Below are 17,093 nucleotides of genomic sequence, written 5' to 3'. Positions count from 1 at the left end.
TATTATTATTATTATTATTATTAATAGTAGTAGTAGTAGTAGTAGTAGCAGTAGAATCATTATTAGTATTATTATTTTTAAATAGTTTTACTACTGTCTTTATTTATTGTTATGCATAGCGAGAGTGATAATAGAAATCTGTAAGACTCATATTCTATTTTATTTCTCAGAGCTGTTCCACTTCATTTAAGCTATTTAAGCTGTTTTGTTAGTGTTTCAGCAGCTGAGTTCACTCAGTCAAAGCCTGTATGAAATTTTGTGTATTTAAATGTAGGCCTGTATTTGTCACAATCCCAACATTTCCCAACAGAAACGTTTATAACAGGACAAATTTTAATTTCAATGATCTGATTAAACTGCTGCCAGAACTGTCTTTCCAAGCCAAATATTTAGTTTCCAGCTGATTCTTTGTGTTATTTCATAGGTATTCAGAGTTTGGACTGCATGTCCAACAAAAACAATCAATCTGAATACGTTCAAGAAAGTTATATGAGGGATTATTCTGTTTTTTTATGCTTACACATTAAAGATTAGCCAATGAGAAAATTCTCAGCAGGTACATTTTTAAGCTTTAATATTCCAGCTGTAATATTAGACTTGCCTGCAGATTCATTATTGTGATCAAAGTCCTGGACAAACACAGACTGACCCACACAAAAGAAAAATATTACATATAAAGCTTGACTCTTTTATTTTGAAAACCAAAGTCATCTTTTTCCTGTTGGGTTCTGCCTCTGCTTCGGTACACTGAGGAAAACTTGAGACCCTCCTAGCGTTTAATCTCCTCACTTCACAGAAACAGTGAAGGATTTAAAAGTCAAAGCCGTGTTTTGTGTTTGATCGTGTTATGAACTTCATCATCACTCCAGCATTTATTCTTCACTCATACTTCACTTTCATCTTTCCTTCACCTGCTCCACGTTTATATCTGACACTGAAAATAGGAGGAGCTAAACAAGGCTGAAAATATTTATATAACTAATTAGAAAGAAAGTAAAATAAAAAAATGAAGCACCAAAAGCTGCAGTTCCTCTGACGCCCAGCAGAGGCAGCAGTGAGTCAGTTCCCATAGACTCCCATGTCAAAAGTTTACAGCAGAAATAAACACGTTATTCTCTGTAGGGCATTAAAAATGACGACATAGCTCACCTGTTTAAATTGTATCAAAGTTTGTGTTATTAGGGGCGTGGCCTCTATGACTGGCAGGTGGATGGTGGCACACCATGTAGCTGCCAGCTGTTTGCTAGCTTTACCTGAACTGGACCACTGGACCACGAGCAGGGTCCTTTTGGAGCATCTTTAATGATCTGACCAATAATATGGCTCTTTGAGGTTACTATAATAATGCATAGTACAGTATGGCAGAAACCAACGTTCGCCTGCTTTATAGTTCTCCTGTGTGACAGAAATATTCTGTCTGCAGGAACCTGCAGTGCAGATGATTTCTGTAATCTCAAAAAGGCATCAGCGTTGTTGTAAAGAGGAAAGATAAGATAAAGTTTTCTTAGTCCCATACGTGGGGAATTATTTTGTCGCAGCAGAAAATGGACAGTACAAGTTAAGTGCATCAAAAATGAAGATAAAAGCAATGGAAAAGGATCAGATAAAATAGAATACGATATACAGTAGAATAACGTACTATACAAAATAGAATAAAATAGGGTAAAACAAAGAAAAACCTGAATGTGAAAGTTTCTGTTTCTCTTTAGGAAACACTAAAGCATAAACCAGTGAGAAGGTTTTAGGTCCCCACAAAAACCAGACCAGGAGCAGCCCCCTGCACCCCCCTCAGCTGTCTGCGCTCCTCTACAGCATGAGGATCCTCTGACGATAGCTCCTCCCACAGCTGGCCCTCCATCGGCGGGTCGTGGTTGGCGTAGAAGTTCAGAGGCCTCCAGACAGAGTCGTAGTAATGATCGGAGAATGAGGCATAGTTGCTTGTGAGGAAACCGAAGGCAGAAACCTGCAGGACAAACAGGAAGTCCCTCAGACTTTGACACCTGATGTGAACTTTTCAAAATAAGGTGCAGCATTCTTGAGGACGAGGAGGTAATGATCCTTAAACCCACTGAAACGATTTGTGGACGTTTATTGAACATCAACGTGAAAGATAATTACATCATCAGAGAGTGGGAGTCCCACTCTGTGTGTGTGTGTTACCTGGTCACAGGTGTGTAAGGCAGTCATCAGCATCAGAGCACCGGTGCTCGGCATGTACGTCTCACGAAGCCTGACATCAGCCAGCCGAGGCGACCACAGGAAACTGAGAAAGAGATGTTATTTTAACCCGAGCGTCCCACCGATTTCAGATGATTGATGATTCATCACAGGTGGTGCTTTACCTGTGTGTCACGTAGGAGATGAAGCCTGGGTGGAGGAGCCTGAAGTTTTCAGCTGCTTGGTGGCCAAAATGCTCCCAGAGTCTGCAGGAAACAGCAGATCTGGTTCAGTGACAGCAGCACAACAACAACTCAGTGAGAGCATCTGCTCAGCACGGCCAGCATGAGCCAACGTCGCCACCTGCAGGTCAAAGGTGACACACCGTCATGACAACTCCTGGAATGATATCAGGAACGTGTCTGATCACATCGTCACATCATCAGTGTGTCGCTGAGCCATGTGAACGCAAAGAGATGAAACTTTATTTTGAAGAGCCGAGCACAAACACGACTGAACAAAGTAATAAAGTTTCTGTTCCTCCACCTGAAGCTTCATGGACCTGCAGAAGGACCCAGACCGGTCTTGTTGGTACATATGCATCAGTCTGATAAACTTAAACCTACACCATCCTCCCTGTCCTGGTCTTCTAAACAGTACCTGGAAGTAGACTGTTGGTCGTTAACCTCCTGAACATCTACAACACATGGTGAAAACCTAAAAGTAAGACTAGAGGTGAGACACGATCATTACTGATTACTGATGGCAGATTTAGATATATTTTCATAAACCATTCATTTGCCACATCAAAAATATTTTTTTCTAACATGGTAACCTTTAAAAGGTGAAAGGAGACAGAAAGACAGGTGAGAAAGAAGAAAACTTAATTGACCTTTTGATGGCATTTTACACACAGTACTGGTGCAGTATCTAGAAAATGTGGGAAATACTGGCATCATATACAGTACTTACTTCTGAAGAAATTATGATGGGACCCTAAAAAACTTACTATGTACAATAATGGATTTCTATACATTTTACATCAGATGAAAACGTTTGTTGTAAGATTCAGATTATTATTTATTAAAAGCGAGACATTTTAAATGAGAATAAGAAAGAAAAGTATTTCTTTGTGCCCCCCTCTCCCTGTTAATGCACTACCTGACCCCCCTGGCAACTCTTTGCTAGATCCGCCCCTGCACAAGTTATTTTACTGCTATTTTATTATCAGTATTATCATTGCATTAGAACCACATAACAAGCATTGCATTAAAGCATTTATTGAAGCTGTTGACATTTCATTAAAGTCTGTATTACAGGTGGTATCATAATCATATAATAATCTTTCATTGCAGGAGCAACTGTAATCATTTTATACACATTGCATTTTGGTGCTTATTAAAGAGTTTAAGCTTGGTCAGTTAATTGATGGTCAGAAGCTTCGTCCGGCGCGATGTTCAACTTTATATATATAATGACAAGCTTTGATACAAATAAGCTGTATTTGAACACAAGGTACAATACTGTATAACTTGGATGGTATATTCGCCAAAATGTAAATATGTTTGTCTGTTTGCATGCAACTGCACATTTGTTGAATGTTTACAATTTGCTGAAGATGACAACTGTTACCTTTGAAAGAATTGCATTCATGTATTTTCTGGACATGATTATTTCAGAGCATATATATGATAACTGCACTATTTTTTGTTTTTCTATTTTCTGGGTTTTTTTGTTTTTGTTTTTTACATTTAATAATCTAGAGAGTTAGAAAGTTAGCCAGATATTAATTCTGTTTGATTCTGTCAAATAGAAATTGTTTTGGCATTTAGTAATACAGTGGTCCCTCATTTATTGCGGGAGTTCAATTCAATTCAATTAAATTCAATTCAATTCAATTCAATTCAATTCAATTCAATTCAATTCACTTTTATTTATATAGCGCCAAATCACAACAAAAGTCGCCTCAAGGCGCTTCATAGATACAGAGACAAACCCAACAATCATATGACCCCCTATGAGCAGCACTTTGGCGACAGTGGGAAGGAAAAACTCCCTTTTAACAGGAAGAAAGAAAGAAAAGAAAGAGTTACGTTCTAAAGACAACCCGCGATAGGTGAACCGCGTTATAGCGAGGGACCACTGCATAGCCTTGGTTAAAATTGAATTTATTTTAATTTAGAAGATTCTGAAAACTGTTGTTTATTCAGATTGTAATAAATGATAATATGCCAACTATACACATCTTTTTCTCCCATTTAAAAAAATGAAATGTACATATTTTAACACATCTTTGTGTTGACTTATTTGACACAGAAGATATATTAAAGAAGCAGTTAATTGTGTTCAAATTGACACATTTTGCTTTATAGAGCATTTACAAATGGAAGTGAAATAAGTCTCGGCTATGTTGATCACAGAAGCTGATGTGGATCAGCTCTCATCGTGACACTTTAACCTCAGCCTGTGTCAGACGTTTCAAACCCAGACAGACCAGCAGGTGTAGTTTCTCCTGTGGCCACCAGAGGGCAGACGCTCAGCAAACAGCTGCACTGCTCCTCAGAGTCCAACATCCTCAAACCAGGAGGCGGGCTCAGTGCTGGGGACGAGCTGGACCATCAGAGAGGAGGGGGTTATCAGAAGTGAGGAGAGGAGCGCGCAGTCAGGACGACTCGCTGCTCCTCTGAGCATCACAGGAGCTCCTTCCTCCTCCTACTGAGGGTCTTTCATCCTGCAGCTTCAGCAGCTGCAGATAAACAGCTTCCCAGTTAGACTCTAAAGCAAACAGTCCAAACACAAAGTGCTGCACGGAGGTCATTTCTGTTCTGCTGCTCATTAAAGACTCAACAAACTGCTGCATTTTTACATGAAACATGTTTCAAACCAGAGCTTCCGACAGTGAGAACCTCGTCAGCATCAACCTGCATGTTCAGTGCGAGCAGCTGGATGTTCTTAAAAGGAAAGAAAAAGTGTGCAGGAAATAATCGTCTTTGTTCTTGCATGTTCGGTATGCTGATACGCTTCTCTGAAAGTCCAAAGGCAAGCACAGACACGCCTAAAATATTTTTTTCTTGCAACGACGAAAGATTTTATCTATAGGAGTAAACAATCCTGCCATGCTCTGTGAACTGAAGAAACTGTTTTTCATCTGAAGTTCAAGACAGAACTGAGACGTGTGGTTTGAATCAGCTGACTGTGTGACAGTCTGCAACAACACAGACACAAAATGCTTTTTTAATGTACACACACAAGGACAGTTCATGAAGCGTGTATGAAATAATTTGCCTTCATGTACATAAATTGGAGTGCTTTTGATTTGATGGAGGAACAAAGATCACAGAAAATAAGTGGTGCTTCACTTTGTACTGCAGGTTTCCAACCGTATAAACAGAACATTTGCACAATGACGGAACAATGGCAGCCTTTTGGGTCTTACATGGATGGTTATTAAAAGTGTTCTGCAGGAAATAGTTGTCTTTGTTCTCACAGGTAGGTTTATTCGGTCACATGACTCTGACATGTTAACACACTTCCCTGGAAAAAGGGCAAAGACAAAGGCTGCAACAAAACAAACACTGTGCCGTTTTTCATCTGAATTTCAGGGGAGAACTGAGACATTCTTCAGAATCATTTCAACACCTTTTTGATGTCTGTGTTCATTCATTTTACAGAACGTGTAAAAAGATAAGCTACATTTAATATTTGCGATATGAATAATCGGAGACTATAGCAAACAAAATAAGCATTTTAATCATTTAATCATCGTACAAAAGTACACGTCTGTTAGCAGAGCTGAGTGTGAAAAGTAATCTGCTGACATTCATGAGCTGTGGGCAGGTTCCTGCTACACACTGACTCGAATGTGATGAAGATATGAATTACAGTCGTCCAGCCTGGAAGTAATAAATGCATGAACTAGTTTTTCAGCGTCACTCTGAGACAGGATATTTCTAACTTTAGAGATGTTGCACAAATGGAAGAAAGCAGTCTTACATATTTGTTTAATATGTGCGTTGAAGGACATATCCTGGTCAAAAATGACTCCAAGGTTCCTCACTGTGTTACTGGAGGCCAAGGTAATGCCATCCAGAGTAAGAATCTGGTTAGATACCATATTTCTAAGCTTTTCAGCACCGAGTACAATGACCTCAGTTTGATCTGAATTAAGAAGCAGAAAGTTAGCGGCCATCCAGGTCTTTATGTCTTTAAGACATTCCTGCAGTTTAACTCATTGGTGTGTGTTATCTGGCTTCATGGACAGATAGAGCTGGGTGTCATCTGCATAGCAGTGTAAATGTATGCTATGTCTTCTAATGATGCTGCCTAGGGGAAGCATGTATAGTGTAAACAGAATTGGTCCTAGCACTGAACCCTGTGGAACTCCATAATTAACCTCAGTGTGTGAAGAGGACTCTCCATTTACATGCACAAACTGGAGTCTATTAGATAGATATGATACAAACCACTGCAGCACAGTACCTGTAATACCTACAGCATGTTCTAATCGCTCTAATAGGATATTATGGTCGACAGTATCAAATGCTGCACTGAGGTCTAGCAGGACAAGCACAGAGATGAGTCCACTGTCAGAGGCCATAAGAAGATCATTTGTAACCTTCACTAAAGCTGTTTCTGTGCTGTGATGAACTCTGAAACCTGACTGAAACTCTTCAAATAAACCATTCCTCTGCAGATGATCTGTTAGCTGTTTGACAACTACTCTTTCAAGGATTTTTGATATAAAGGAAGGTTGTTTGTCATGGGCCAGGAGACCAGTACGTTATTGGGACTTAAGCAAACTGTTTCTTAACAAGACTTTATTATACAGTGAAAAATATATACATAAGATGGTGAGATAGGTGAATCCAGTCTTTGATGGGGAATAGAGCTGAGTATCACTGATTTATACAACTGAGTCGTAGCTGTTTGGTGGTTGTTGAAATAGTTTTGTGAGCTTTAAGCTGAGATGAATTTATATTTAAAAATTGATTCAGGATTTAATGAATCGATATCGCATTACTCAAGCTAAAATTGATTGGAATTGGGAAATCATGTTTTTTAAACCAGAACTTAGGCACCACAATAGGCACTAACCACCTTGCAGCCACAACTCAGTGCAGCAGCTTCAACAAAGGAGGTGCTGAATGGAGGTAGTGAACATGTGTCCCCAGCCTCCCTTGGACTGTTGTCGAAGTTCTGCCAGATGAGGGAGTTGAAGATCTCATGGATGGAGGTGTCTGCAAGGTGTTCCCAATGCAACCTCACTATACATTTAGGAGCCCCAGGTCTGTCCAGCATCTTCCTCCACCACCTGATCCAACTCACCACCAGATGGTGATCAGGTGACAGCTCAGCACTGCTCTTCACCCGAGTGTCCAGAACATATGGCTGCAGATCTGATGATACGATTACAAAATCCACCACTGACCTGCGACATAGGGTGTCCTGGTGCCATGAGCACTTATGGACACCCTTATATTCCAACATGGTGTTTATTATGGAAGAATTGTGATTTGCACATAAGTCCAGTAACAGAACACTGCTTGGGTGCAGATCAGGCCATTTCCCCCAGTCATGACCCTTCCAGTTCTCTGTCATGTCTCCCAGTAACATGACAGAGTCCTCAGGTGGAGCACTCTCAAGCACCCCATCCAGGGACTCCAAGAAAGCCGGGTACTCTGAACTGTCATTTGGCACATAAGTGCACACAACCTGAAGGCACAGGGAACAAGCCTTCTTTTCCATCGGGAAAATCTCCAACGTACAGGCAGCCAGCAGAGGGGACACAGAGATACCCACCCCAGCACGCCGCCTCTCACCAAAGTTAACTCCAGCCATGCGCTGAGGTGAGCCCGTCTATATCTAGCCGGTACTCCTTAATCTCACGTACTGGATCAGGCTCCTTTACCACAGAGAGGGAACGTTCCACGTCAAAATCGCTAGTCCAGGTAGCCGGGGGTCGGGCCACCAGGGTCTCCACAACTGGCTGCCACCCAGCACACATTGTATCCTACACCTACCACACCGGCTGCAGGTGGTGGGCCTACAGGAGGGTGGGCCCATGTCCCTTTTTCGGGCTGTGCCCAGTCGGGCCCCGTGGACTAAGGCTTGGCCACTAGGCACTTGCCCTTAGGCACCCTCCCTGGGTCTGGCTCCAGGGCAGAGCTTCAGTAACCCTATCCCGGGCAGGGTGAATTGTTGAAATGTTCTTTGGCTCTTCAACTCATAGGGTTTGTTAATCGCTCTTTGTTTGAGACGCTACCAGGAGGACAAAGCGAGCCAAGCTAAGCTGAAGATGTTCAGAAGTTCACTGGGAGTGAGCAGCATGGACAGGATTAGAAATTAGTCCAGCGGGACAGCTCAGCGTCAGAGAAGTGAGGATGAGATGGTTTGGTCATGTGGAGAGGAGGAAGAGAGGATATACTGGACAGAGGATGATGAAGATGGAGCTGTCAGGCAGGAGAAAGAGGAATGGATGTAGTGAAGACGCACACGAAGAGGATTGGTTGGACAGGGTAAGATGGAGGAAAATGATCAGCTGTAGTGACCCCCGAAAGGAAACACCTGCTAAAAGAGGAAGAATTTCACCTTTAATGGAGTGTCTCATTTTTGCATGTTCTTATATAGATGTTACATTCTTTAGTCTTCAATATTTACATTTTCATCGAGCTTCTGGAGCAGATACTCACTGGTGTTAACACAGCATTCAGATTCACTTTTTTCATTTTTATTTCTCACCTTTATAACTGCTTGTCGTTGTCCTTGGGAGGCAACAGACAACATTGTTCTGCATTGAGCACATCTGTCATCACAACAATTTTTTACCACATGTGGCACTTTCAATTATTTGAAAAACTAAGACCACCCTTACTGCTTCCACAGGAATTAAAAGGGTAAGTATCAGCCAAATGCTGCTAATTACATGCACTTCTTAACTGATCATCTGCAAATCTGAACACGTCTATAAAAGAACAAGTTTCATTCAGATTTACAGAATCTTCTCAGAGGTGGACACCAAAAAAGTAAATTCACCGAAAAATCAGACCATCCAAAATTGTAAAATCAGTGTAACACTCATTGTGTGTGTTAGATTGTAAACAAGCAAATATATGAAACTTGTGTTTGACAGATTTCACACATTTCAGGATTACTTTTTCAGATGAAAGTGTTTCAGCTTTAAGCTCCAAACAGAAGGCAATGGGACTAACTGGGATTTCTGTTACGTTTTAGGCCAGTGATATGAAATTGGTCTATTTACAACCCCAGGTTTCTCTTCAGCTCTGTAGCCAGGCTGACAAACAGTCAGAGCTCTGTTGAGCCAACCATCCCTTTAACGTTAACTAGCAATGACTTCATGAACTTCTTCACAAATAAAATTTTACCCATTAGAGAAAAAATGACCAATAATCATCCCACAGATGTAATATTATCTACAGCTACTCTTAGTACCATTGATGTTAAGTTAGACTCTTTTTCTCCAATCGATCTTTCTGAGTTAACTTCAATAATTACTTCCTCCAAACCATCAACGTGTCTTTTAGACCCCATTCCTACAAAACTGCTCAAAGAAGTCCTGCCATTGATTAATTCTTCAATCTTAAATAAGATCAAGATGTGACCCTGTGAAGACTCCCCACACCTACTTGTGCCAGGGAGTCCAGCAGTTCACTTAAACAAACGGCTCCTATACTTAACCAGACACAGAGTCGGTGTCCTCCTACACCATAAATCGGTAAGAGAAGGTACGACCTCTCTCATGGCCCCAAGTTGTGTCCCAGAGTGCTCTGGGAGGCACACAGAGTCTTTGCAGACTGCTAAGGATCAGACATCCTACCATTATGCAATCGACTATAAAACTAAGCATATATATATGACAATCCACAATATAAACCTAACACGCAGCTCTGTCTGTCCATGAAGCCAGATAACACACACCAATTAAACTGCAGGAATGTCTTAAAGACATAAAGTGGTTGCTCACAGGGAGTTGTCTGATTGTTGAGGAGAAATAAAATTGAATCTAATTGAATTGAAATGAAAAAGCATGAAAGGGACTAGAAAGAGAGAGCACATTTCTCCCTGTTAAATCCAGAATAGGGTTTAAAATTCTTCTCCTCACATGTAAGGTCTTGAATAATGAGTCCCAATATTATTTCAAAGACCTCACTATATCACTGGGTACTATATCAAAGTAGAATCGAATGAACAAGTACCCTCTCTATTCCAACATAAAAGCTCTGCATAGCTCTGTGGTCGGCATGAAGCTGGACACTCTGGTGTTAGTGGCAGAGAAAAGGACACTAAAGAAACTGCTGGACATTATGGACAATGCTGGGCATCCTCTGCACACGGCCATAAACAACCAGAAGAGTCTGTTCAGTGACAGGTTGCTTCTCCCAAAGACAAAAACCAACAGACTTAAAAACTCCTTTGTCCCACACGCCATCAGACTGTTTAACTCCTCTCTGGAGGGGAGAGGGAGGGGAAACAGGAGGACAAAGGAGGGGGGAACAACTAAGCTGTAGTGCCTCTTCACTTCACTGTGCAATACTTTTGTTAATAGTCAACGGTGCAATAGACTTCCATACTTGAAATGTGCAATTTCACTTGTATTTTTATTTTTATTCCTATTTATTCTATTTATCCCCTTTGTATATTTTATTTATATATGTCACGGTTCTGGGTCATGTTGACCCAGCTTTCTGTTTTTCATGCTTTGGTGTTTTTCTAGATTATGATTTATGATTTGATTAATCAGTGATACTGTTTGGATTATGATTATTATTTAGTAGGCTTTGGTCAGTGTCAAGTCTGTCTCTCTTTGTCTAGTCCGTGTCTTAGTGAAGTGTGTTTTGTTTCCTGTTTTACTTTGAAGGTTCTTGTTCCTGTCTGATGTCAGTGTTCCGGCTTTGCTCTCCCTGTCTCGTTAGGTCTTTTTTCTCCCAGCTGTGTTCCCCTTCTGTCTCTAATTCCTTGATGACTCCCTCAGTGTATTTAAGCCCAGTGTGTCTTTGTGTCAGTGTCGCGTCGTTAACGTCTGTTCTCCCTCGCGTCCTCTGTGTGTTCCATTTGCCAGCCTGCCAATCGGTCTAGTTATTCTGTTCACTCAGTTTAGTTTGTTTTTCCTGTTCAGTTTCATACCAGCAATAAAGCTGTGTGCTTTGAGTTACTTCCGCCTCCGTGAGTCCTGCGTTTTGGGTCCTCTCTTCCTGCCTGCCTACACACAGACATGACAATATATGTCTCTGTATTTATATATGTGTATATATATATATATATATATATATATATAATATTCTGTAACTCTGTAACTTCTGTCGATGCTGTGCTTTTTTGGAAACCGAATTTCCCAGAGGAACCCACCCGAGGGATTAATAAAGTTTTATCTTATCTTATCGTAGGCATTTACAAAGCACCTGGTTATGTTCAGGCACTGCCAGCCACCTGGTTAGAGCCAGTTTATAAAGTTCGTAGTTTGAGTTCAAACACATCCATTTACCACCTGTGACCTTTTGTGCTGAAAAGTTGGATGTGACAGCTGCATGTGACTCAGCCCAGTCAAAGAAAACCTTTTGTGTAAATGAGACGGCGACCTCAGTACATGGCACTGTTTTCTATGTGAGGGTTGTCTGCAGGTTTAGCTGATAATCTCTCATGATTCTTACAAAATCTTCTCGCTGTCATGGAAAGGCCAACAGGCAAGAAACACCAACCAAAACCACCTTACAGCTCCATCCTTTGTTAATTCTGCTCCATGCAGCAATAATTTACATCCGATACTGAAGATTAGGTTAACAATAATGGATTGGATTTATATAGCGCTTTTCAAGGCACCCAAAGCGCTTTACAATACCACTATTCATTCACTCTCGCATTCACACACTGGTGGAGGCAGCTACAGTTACAGTTACCCAGCTACCTGGGACAGCGAGGCTGCCATATCGCGCCATCGGCCCCTCTGGCCAACACCAGTAGGGTAAAGTGTCTTGCCCAAGGACACAACGACCAGGACAGAGAGCCCGGGGATTGAACCGGCAACCTTCCGGTTACAGATGCGCTTCCCAGCCCCATGAGCCACGGTGGCCCCCACAACACAACAACTGATAATAGCAGATTAGAAAGTTCATTCCTCTCTAAATCCAAAGACAATTTTCTCTAAAGCAGACCATTTGTTAGCTTCCTTGATTTGTCTTCTTTGGGAGCTGCATTCCAGGTAAAGGTAAGTGACATCACCCATACCACATGGGAACAGGTATAGTAACATATGATACTGTAAATTCTATATAAAACACTGTTTATATGAAATTAAAGGCAACTAAAATGTGCTCACATCTAAAGTAAAGTGGACTTTTATTAGCTGCTTGCACAGAGTTTGTTTTCTGGTCTCTGATTGGTTGGCTGTTTGTCAAACCAGTGAGGTAACAGATGCCCTGTCTTTAGGGGGAGGGATCTAAAGGCAGTTGAAAACAAACTGTACAAACTACAACTACACCAACTCTCCCAAGACCTCTGAGATCAACCAGGACCAGGAACCATGTCCAGTTCTGGTAAATATATTTTAGTTGCACTGAGGTTGTAAACCAGCAGAGCAATGCTGTTTCTCTTCCTGTTACTGTTTTCAGGTCTTATTACCCACCAGAAACTTCTCACTTCTCACAGCACATCCTACACTTTTATATATTTTAATGTTAATCCTTTTCACCTGCAAATGTCAGCTTGCTGTCTTTGTTTTAGTTATTTTAGTCTTGTTGACCTAACTTCCCAGTAATACACACATGCTGCTTCAGCTCATAATTACTGGCTTATACTGATGTTACATTGTTACATTTTTACATTTTTACATTTTTACATTGTTACATTGTTACATTGTTACATTACTCATTCATGCATGTGCACAAAAGTCTAGAGATTTCTGTCTGATAACTTTATCATGAACTGACACCAAAAATGTCCAGTGTAGCAAAATAAAGCAAAACCATGTAAATGATATTATTGTAGCGTCTAACTTCCAATACAAAGCGACTGTTAATAAATAAAAGTGCACAGATGCAGTCAGTATCAGTAGAGTATCATAGCAGCTTACATGTTCATTTTAACAGCTTTGATCAAACAATAGCTGCTATTTGCAACATTTTACATTGTTTTGACAAAATTAATTAGTTGGATGTTTTTTGTTTTTCCATAGAACAGCTGTTAATGACTCATAACTGACGGTTTACTGAATTATAAAGAGCTCAGCTGTAGACTGATTTCTTTGCACTGCTGAATTGATTAATTTTCTACTTAATGGTTTAAAATCTTTTGAGCTTTTACTAAGAAATTACATTCACTATTAAAGAATGGTTCACTGAGCCTTGATTACTCAATATTAAAGGAGAAATTAAATCTAATTTCTGACGTTTATCAATTTAAAAAATATGTAATTATAATATTTTGGGACTCTCTTACATTTAAAATGTAATCGTATTCCAGTAAACTAAAGTGTGACAATCTTCAATGCTCCAACAAACATTTGCCATGTGTAGTGAAAGGTTTGGACCTTAAGTGTAGATTTGAATAGTAAATAAATAAAAACGAACCTTTATTTTGGCGACGATGAATTTAAACAACTGGCAGCAAACATTATCAACAAATCAAGTGGGGAAAAATTCACAGGAAGACAAAAGCAAATAGTAACGATGAGCACATTCAAACTGAGGCTTTAAGTACGTGAGAGGCCAAACACAGCGAGATAGAAACAGGTGAAAGTAATCAGGTAACAAGACGAGACACGTTCACTATCTGATTCAGTCCAGGGACTGTTTGCACAGAGCCCTGCTGCCCGATGCAGGCAGTGTACAAAGTATGTGGTATAACTGGCCTCTCGTCCTTGTTATTGGTTCATCAGCCAATCACGTAGAAGAGCAAAGTCATACAAAATACAAAGAGCTTTTGGTGGTTCTCCAGTTCCTGATGAACTTCCCTCTCTGCTCTGGCTCAATGTTGATTGTCATCCAGTCAGTCTGGAGCGTGTCGGGGGGGGGGCACCCATCTCCTGTCACACTTAAATGTTTCAGATCATCAAACAAGATTACATTAAAGCTGACAGACACAAACACAACATGTAACTTTTAAATTAAGGCATTTATTATTTTGTTTGGGTGTTTGGGGGGAAACCCAAACCTACACAGCCCTGTGTTAAAACGTGGCTGCCTCCTTGCCTTGTTATAACATAAATTAACAGTGGTGTGTCACATTTTTGGAAAGCTGAGTTCAGTTTCTCTAGACACACCCAGTCCTGATCACTGCCACACCTGTTCTCAATCAAGAATTTACTTAGATAGGACCTGCCTGACAAAGTCAGACATTATGTCGCGATCCAAAGAAATTCAGGAACAAATGAAAAACAAAGTAACTGAGATAGCTCAGTGTGGAAAAGCTTATAAGCCATTTATAAAGCAGAGTGAGAGCCATTGGCCACAAACCGTGAAAACATGGATCAGTGGTGAACTTTCCCAGGAGTGGCCAGCTGACCAAAATTACCCCAAGAGCACAGCGAGGACTCATCCAAGAGGTGACAAAAGACCCATCAACATCAAAAGAACTGCAGGTCTCACTTGCCTCAGTTAACGTCAGTGTTCATGAGTCCACCATGAGAAAGAGACGGGGCAAAAATGGCCTGCATGGCAGAGGTCCAAGACAAAAACCACTGCTGAGCAAAAGGAACCAGAAAACATCTGGATGATCCCCAAAACCTTTATGAAAACAGTCTGTGGACTGACGAGACCAAAGCTAGACTTTTTGGAAGGTGTATCTCCCGTTACATTTGGAGTAAAACTAAAAAGTCCACCTCTGAATTGCTTAAGAACAGAAAATGAAGACTTTGGTGTGATGGTCAAAGTCCTGACCTGAATCTGATGAATCCGATTGAGATGCTGTAGCATGACAGTCAAACGGCGGCTCCAATGTGACTGAATTACAACAAGTCTGCAAAGATGAGTGGGTCAAAATTCCTCCACAGCTGTAAAAGACTCACTGCCAGTTAATGCAAATGCCGTAATAATCATCACCTTCATTTAGAAACTGCATTTTGTGTTTATTTGTGTTATCTTTGTCTAATATTTTAATTTGTTTGATGATCTGAAACATTTAAGTGTGAAAAACAAACAACAAATAGGAAATCAGCAAGGCGGCCAACGCTTTTCACAGTTCGCTGTATAAGTTGAGAACTCCTAAAGCCAGATGACTGCAACACAACTTACATAACAATAATATCATTATAGTTATTAATAAGAATTAGGGATGCACCGATACCGATACTGGTATCGGGGCCGATACTGTAAAATGTGTGTGTACTCATACTTGTAAAAGTTAACCGATACCAACTTATTTCATTAATCAGAGGGTGGCTTGTCATTTCTGTTGTAGTTTTTTAGATTGGCCACTAGGGGGCCAATTATTATTTTATTTATTATTTATTTTATAATTTTTTATATTTTATTATTTATTTAATAATAATTATTTTGTTTGTTTGTTTACAATATGGACACTCTGCAATAATTTAAAAGTTTATTTTATTCGCAAACCTAATTTGTATTTATTTTATTCTGAACAGAAGTGTTTATTTATTATTCTGAAAGCTCGAGACAGTGCCAATAGTTCAGTGATATTTTGTAAAATTACAATGTGGAGACTCTGCAATAATTTAACAGAAGTGCTTATTTTTCACTTGAAATTTTTTTTGTGGTCATTTTTATTAAGATTTTATTTTTTATCGACAGAGAATATAATAAAACCTGTCTTCCAATTAATTGTATTTGTGTGTGTGTGTGTGTGTGGTAGAAGTATCGGTTTTTGTACTCTGTATCGGCAAGTACTCAGATCCAAGTATCGGTATCGTATCGGTTTGAAAAAATTGGTATCGTTGCATCCCTAATAAGAATAATAACTATAATGATATATGTCAATATAAATTCTCTAACAGGGCCGAAGGAGCTGAGGATTGTCTTCATTGGAAAGACTGAAATCTTGACTTCACAAATTGAAGCCATCCTGAAAGAAAATGCTGCGCAGGAAGACTTTACAATGGTTTTGGTGAAGACTCTGATCCAAGACAGCCCAAGTCAAGTCGACGAGACTGAAAACACTGAAGCGTCAGAGGAAATGCAGAAAGGAACGACAGCATCCATCTTTTCTCCTGGTCCCCATGTGTTTCTGTTCGTGCAAGAGTGGGAGAGCGGCTTTAAGAGACACGACGTGGAGCGAATGAAACTCGTTAGGGAGTTCTTTGGTGACGAGTCGCTGCGTTACTTTTTACCCTTGATCACCCACGAAGATGAAGAGTTGAAACCGAAGGATAGAAATGAAATAATGAGTTTCATTGAGACACAATTTGGGTGTGAAAAAGAGAAATGCTGTGATATTGATGTTGATAGTGACAAAGTCCAAGATCAAGTGAGAAAGTTAGTGGACAAGCTGAGAGAGGTGGCTGAAAACAACCGATGGGAGTGTTACACCGAGCAAATGTTCAAGAGGGCACAAGAAGCCCTCCGCCAGAAAATGCAGGAATTAGACAAGAAGGGAAGGAAAGACGACGTGAATGACACACTGAGCAAATTTATTGAGTTGGTTACTGGAGGGAGCGAATTAAGCAAGTTCCTGTTTCAAATGCATAGAGAGGTGTCAGAGTGTTTCAGTAAATACACGGAGAAGGTGGCTCAGGAACACAAAAAATGAGCCTCCATTCACAAAAGAATCAAAGAGTTAAGAGCAAGTTAATTAAATAACGGAAGAAAAAATGAGACTTTACTCATGAACCAAAAATGATTTTATTAATTCTGTTATTAAATCTGCAGCTCAGTCAGAGAAACAAACAACATAGTTGATGTTTTTAATGCAAGTTATTAATCTGACAGACTCCTCTGCACACTGAGATCAAGACAACAAATAAATCGATC

The 17,093-nt window shown here is 40.2% G+C and overlaps 2 protein-coding genes across 2 annotated transcripts; one reads left to right on the top strand and one right to left on the bottom strand.

The window, feature by feature from the left end:
* Nucleotides 1-43: 43 nt before the first annotated feature.
* st6galnac2 (ST6 (alpha-N-acetyl-neuraminyl-2,3-beta-galactosyl-1,3)-N-acetylgalactosaminide alpha-2,6-sialyltransferase 2) lies at nt 44-12,548 on the bottom strand. The gene is made up of 3 exons (XM_085156593.1): nt 2,343-12,548; nt 2,161-2,263; nt 44-1,963 (listed from the first exon to the last, which is right to left on the bottom strand). The coding sequence occupies exons 2-3, from the start codon at nt 2,212-2,214 to the stop codon at nt 1,742-1,744; spliced, it is 276 nt and encodes a 91-aa protein (XP_085012719.1). The 5' UTR covers nt 2,215-2,263; nt 2,343-12,548; the 3' UTR covers nt 44-1,741.
* A 58-nt stretch (nt 12,549-12,606) lies between these two features.
* On the top strand, nt 12,607-16,910 carry LOC146519376 (uncharacterized). Its single transcript, XM_085156583.1, has 2 exons — nt 12,607-12,704; nt 16,121-16,910. The coding sequence occupies exons 1-2, from the start codon at nt 12,692-12,694 to the stop codon at nt 16,870-16,872; spliced, it is 765 nt and encodes a 254-aa protein (XP_085012709.1). The 5' UTR covers nt 12,607-12,691; the 3' UTR covers nt 16,873-16,910.
* Nucleotides 16,911-17,093: the final 183 nt, after the last annotated feature.

This window comes from Neolamprologus multifasciatus, chromosome 4 (assembly GCF_963576455.1).
Source record: "Neolamprologus multifasciatus chromosome 4, fNeoMul1.2, whole genome shotgun sequence".
In the NCBI taxonomy this organism is placed as follows: domain Eukaryota; kingdom Metazoa; phylum Chordata; class Actinopteri; order Cichliformes; family Cichlidae; genus Neolamprologus; species Neolamprologus multifasciatus.
The sequence above is the reverse complement of the archived record's forward strand: the minus strand, read 5'-3'. Positions and strand labels throughout refer to the sequence as shown.

Coding starts and splice junctions, on each gene's coding strand:
- st6galnac2 (XM_085156593.1), bottom strand. CDS start 2,214: ATGCCGAGCACCGGTGCTCTGATGCTGATGACTGCCTTACACACCTGT. Junction 1,964..2,160: donor CCTTACACACCTGTGACCAG/GTAACACACACA, acceptor TTTGTCCTGCAG/GTTTCTGCCTTCGGTTTCCT.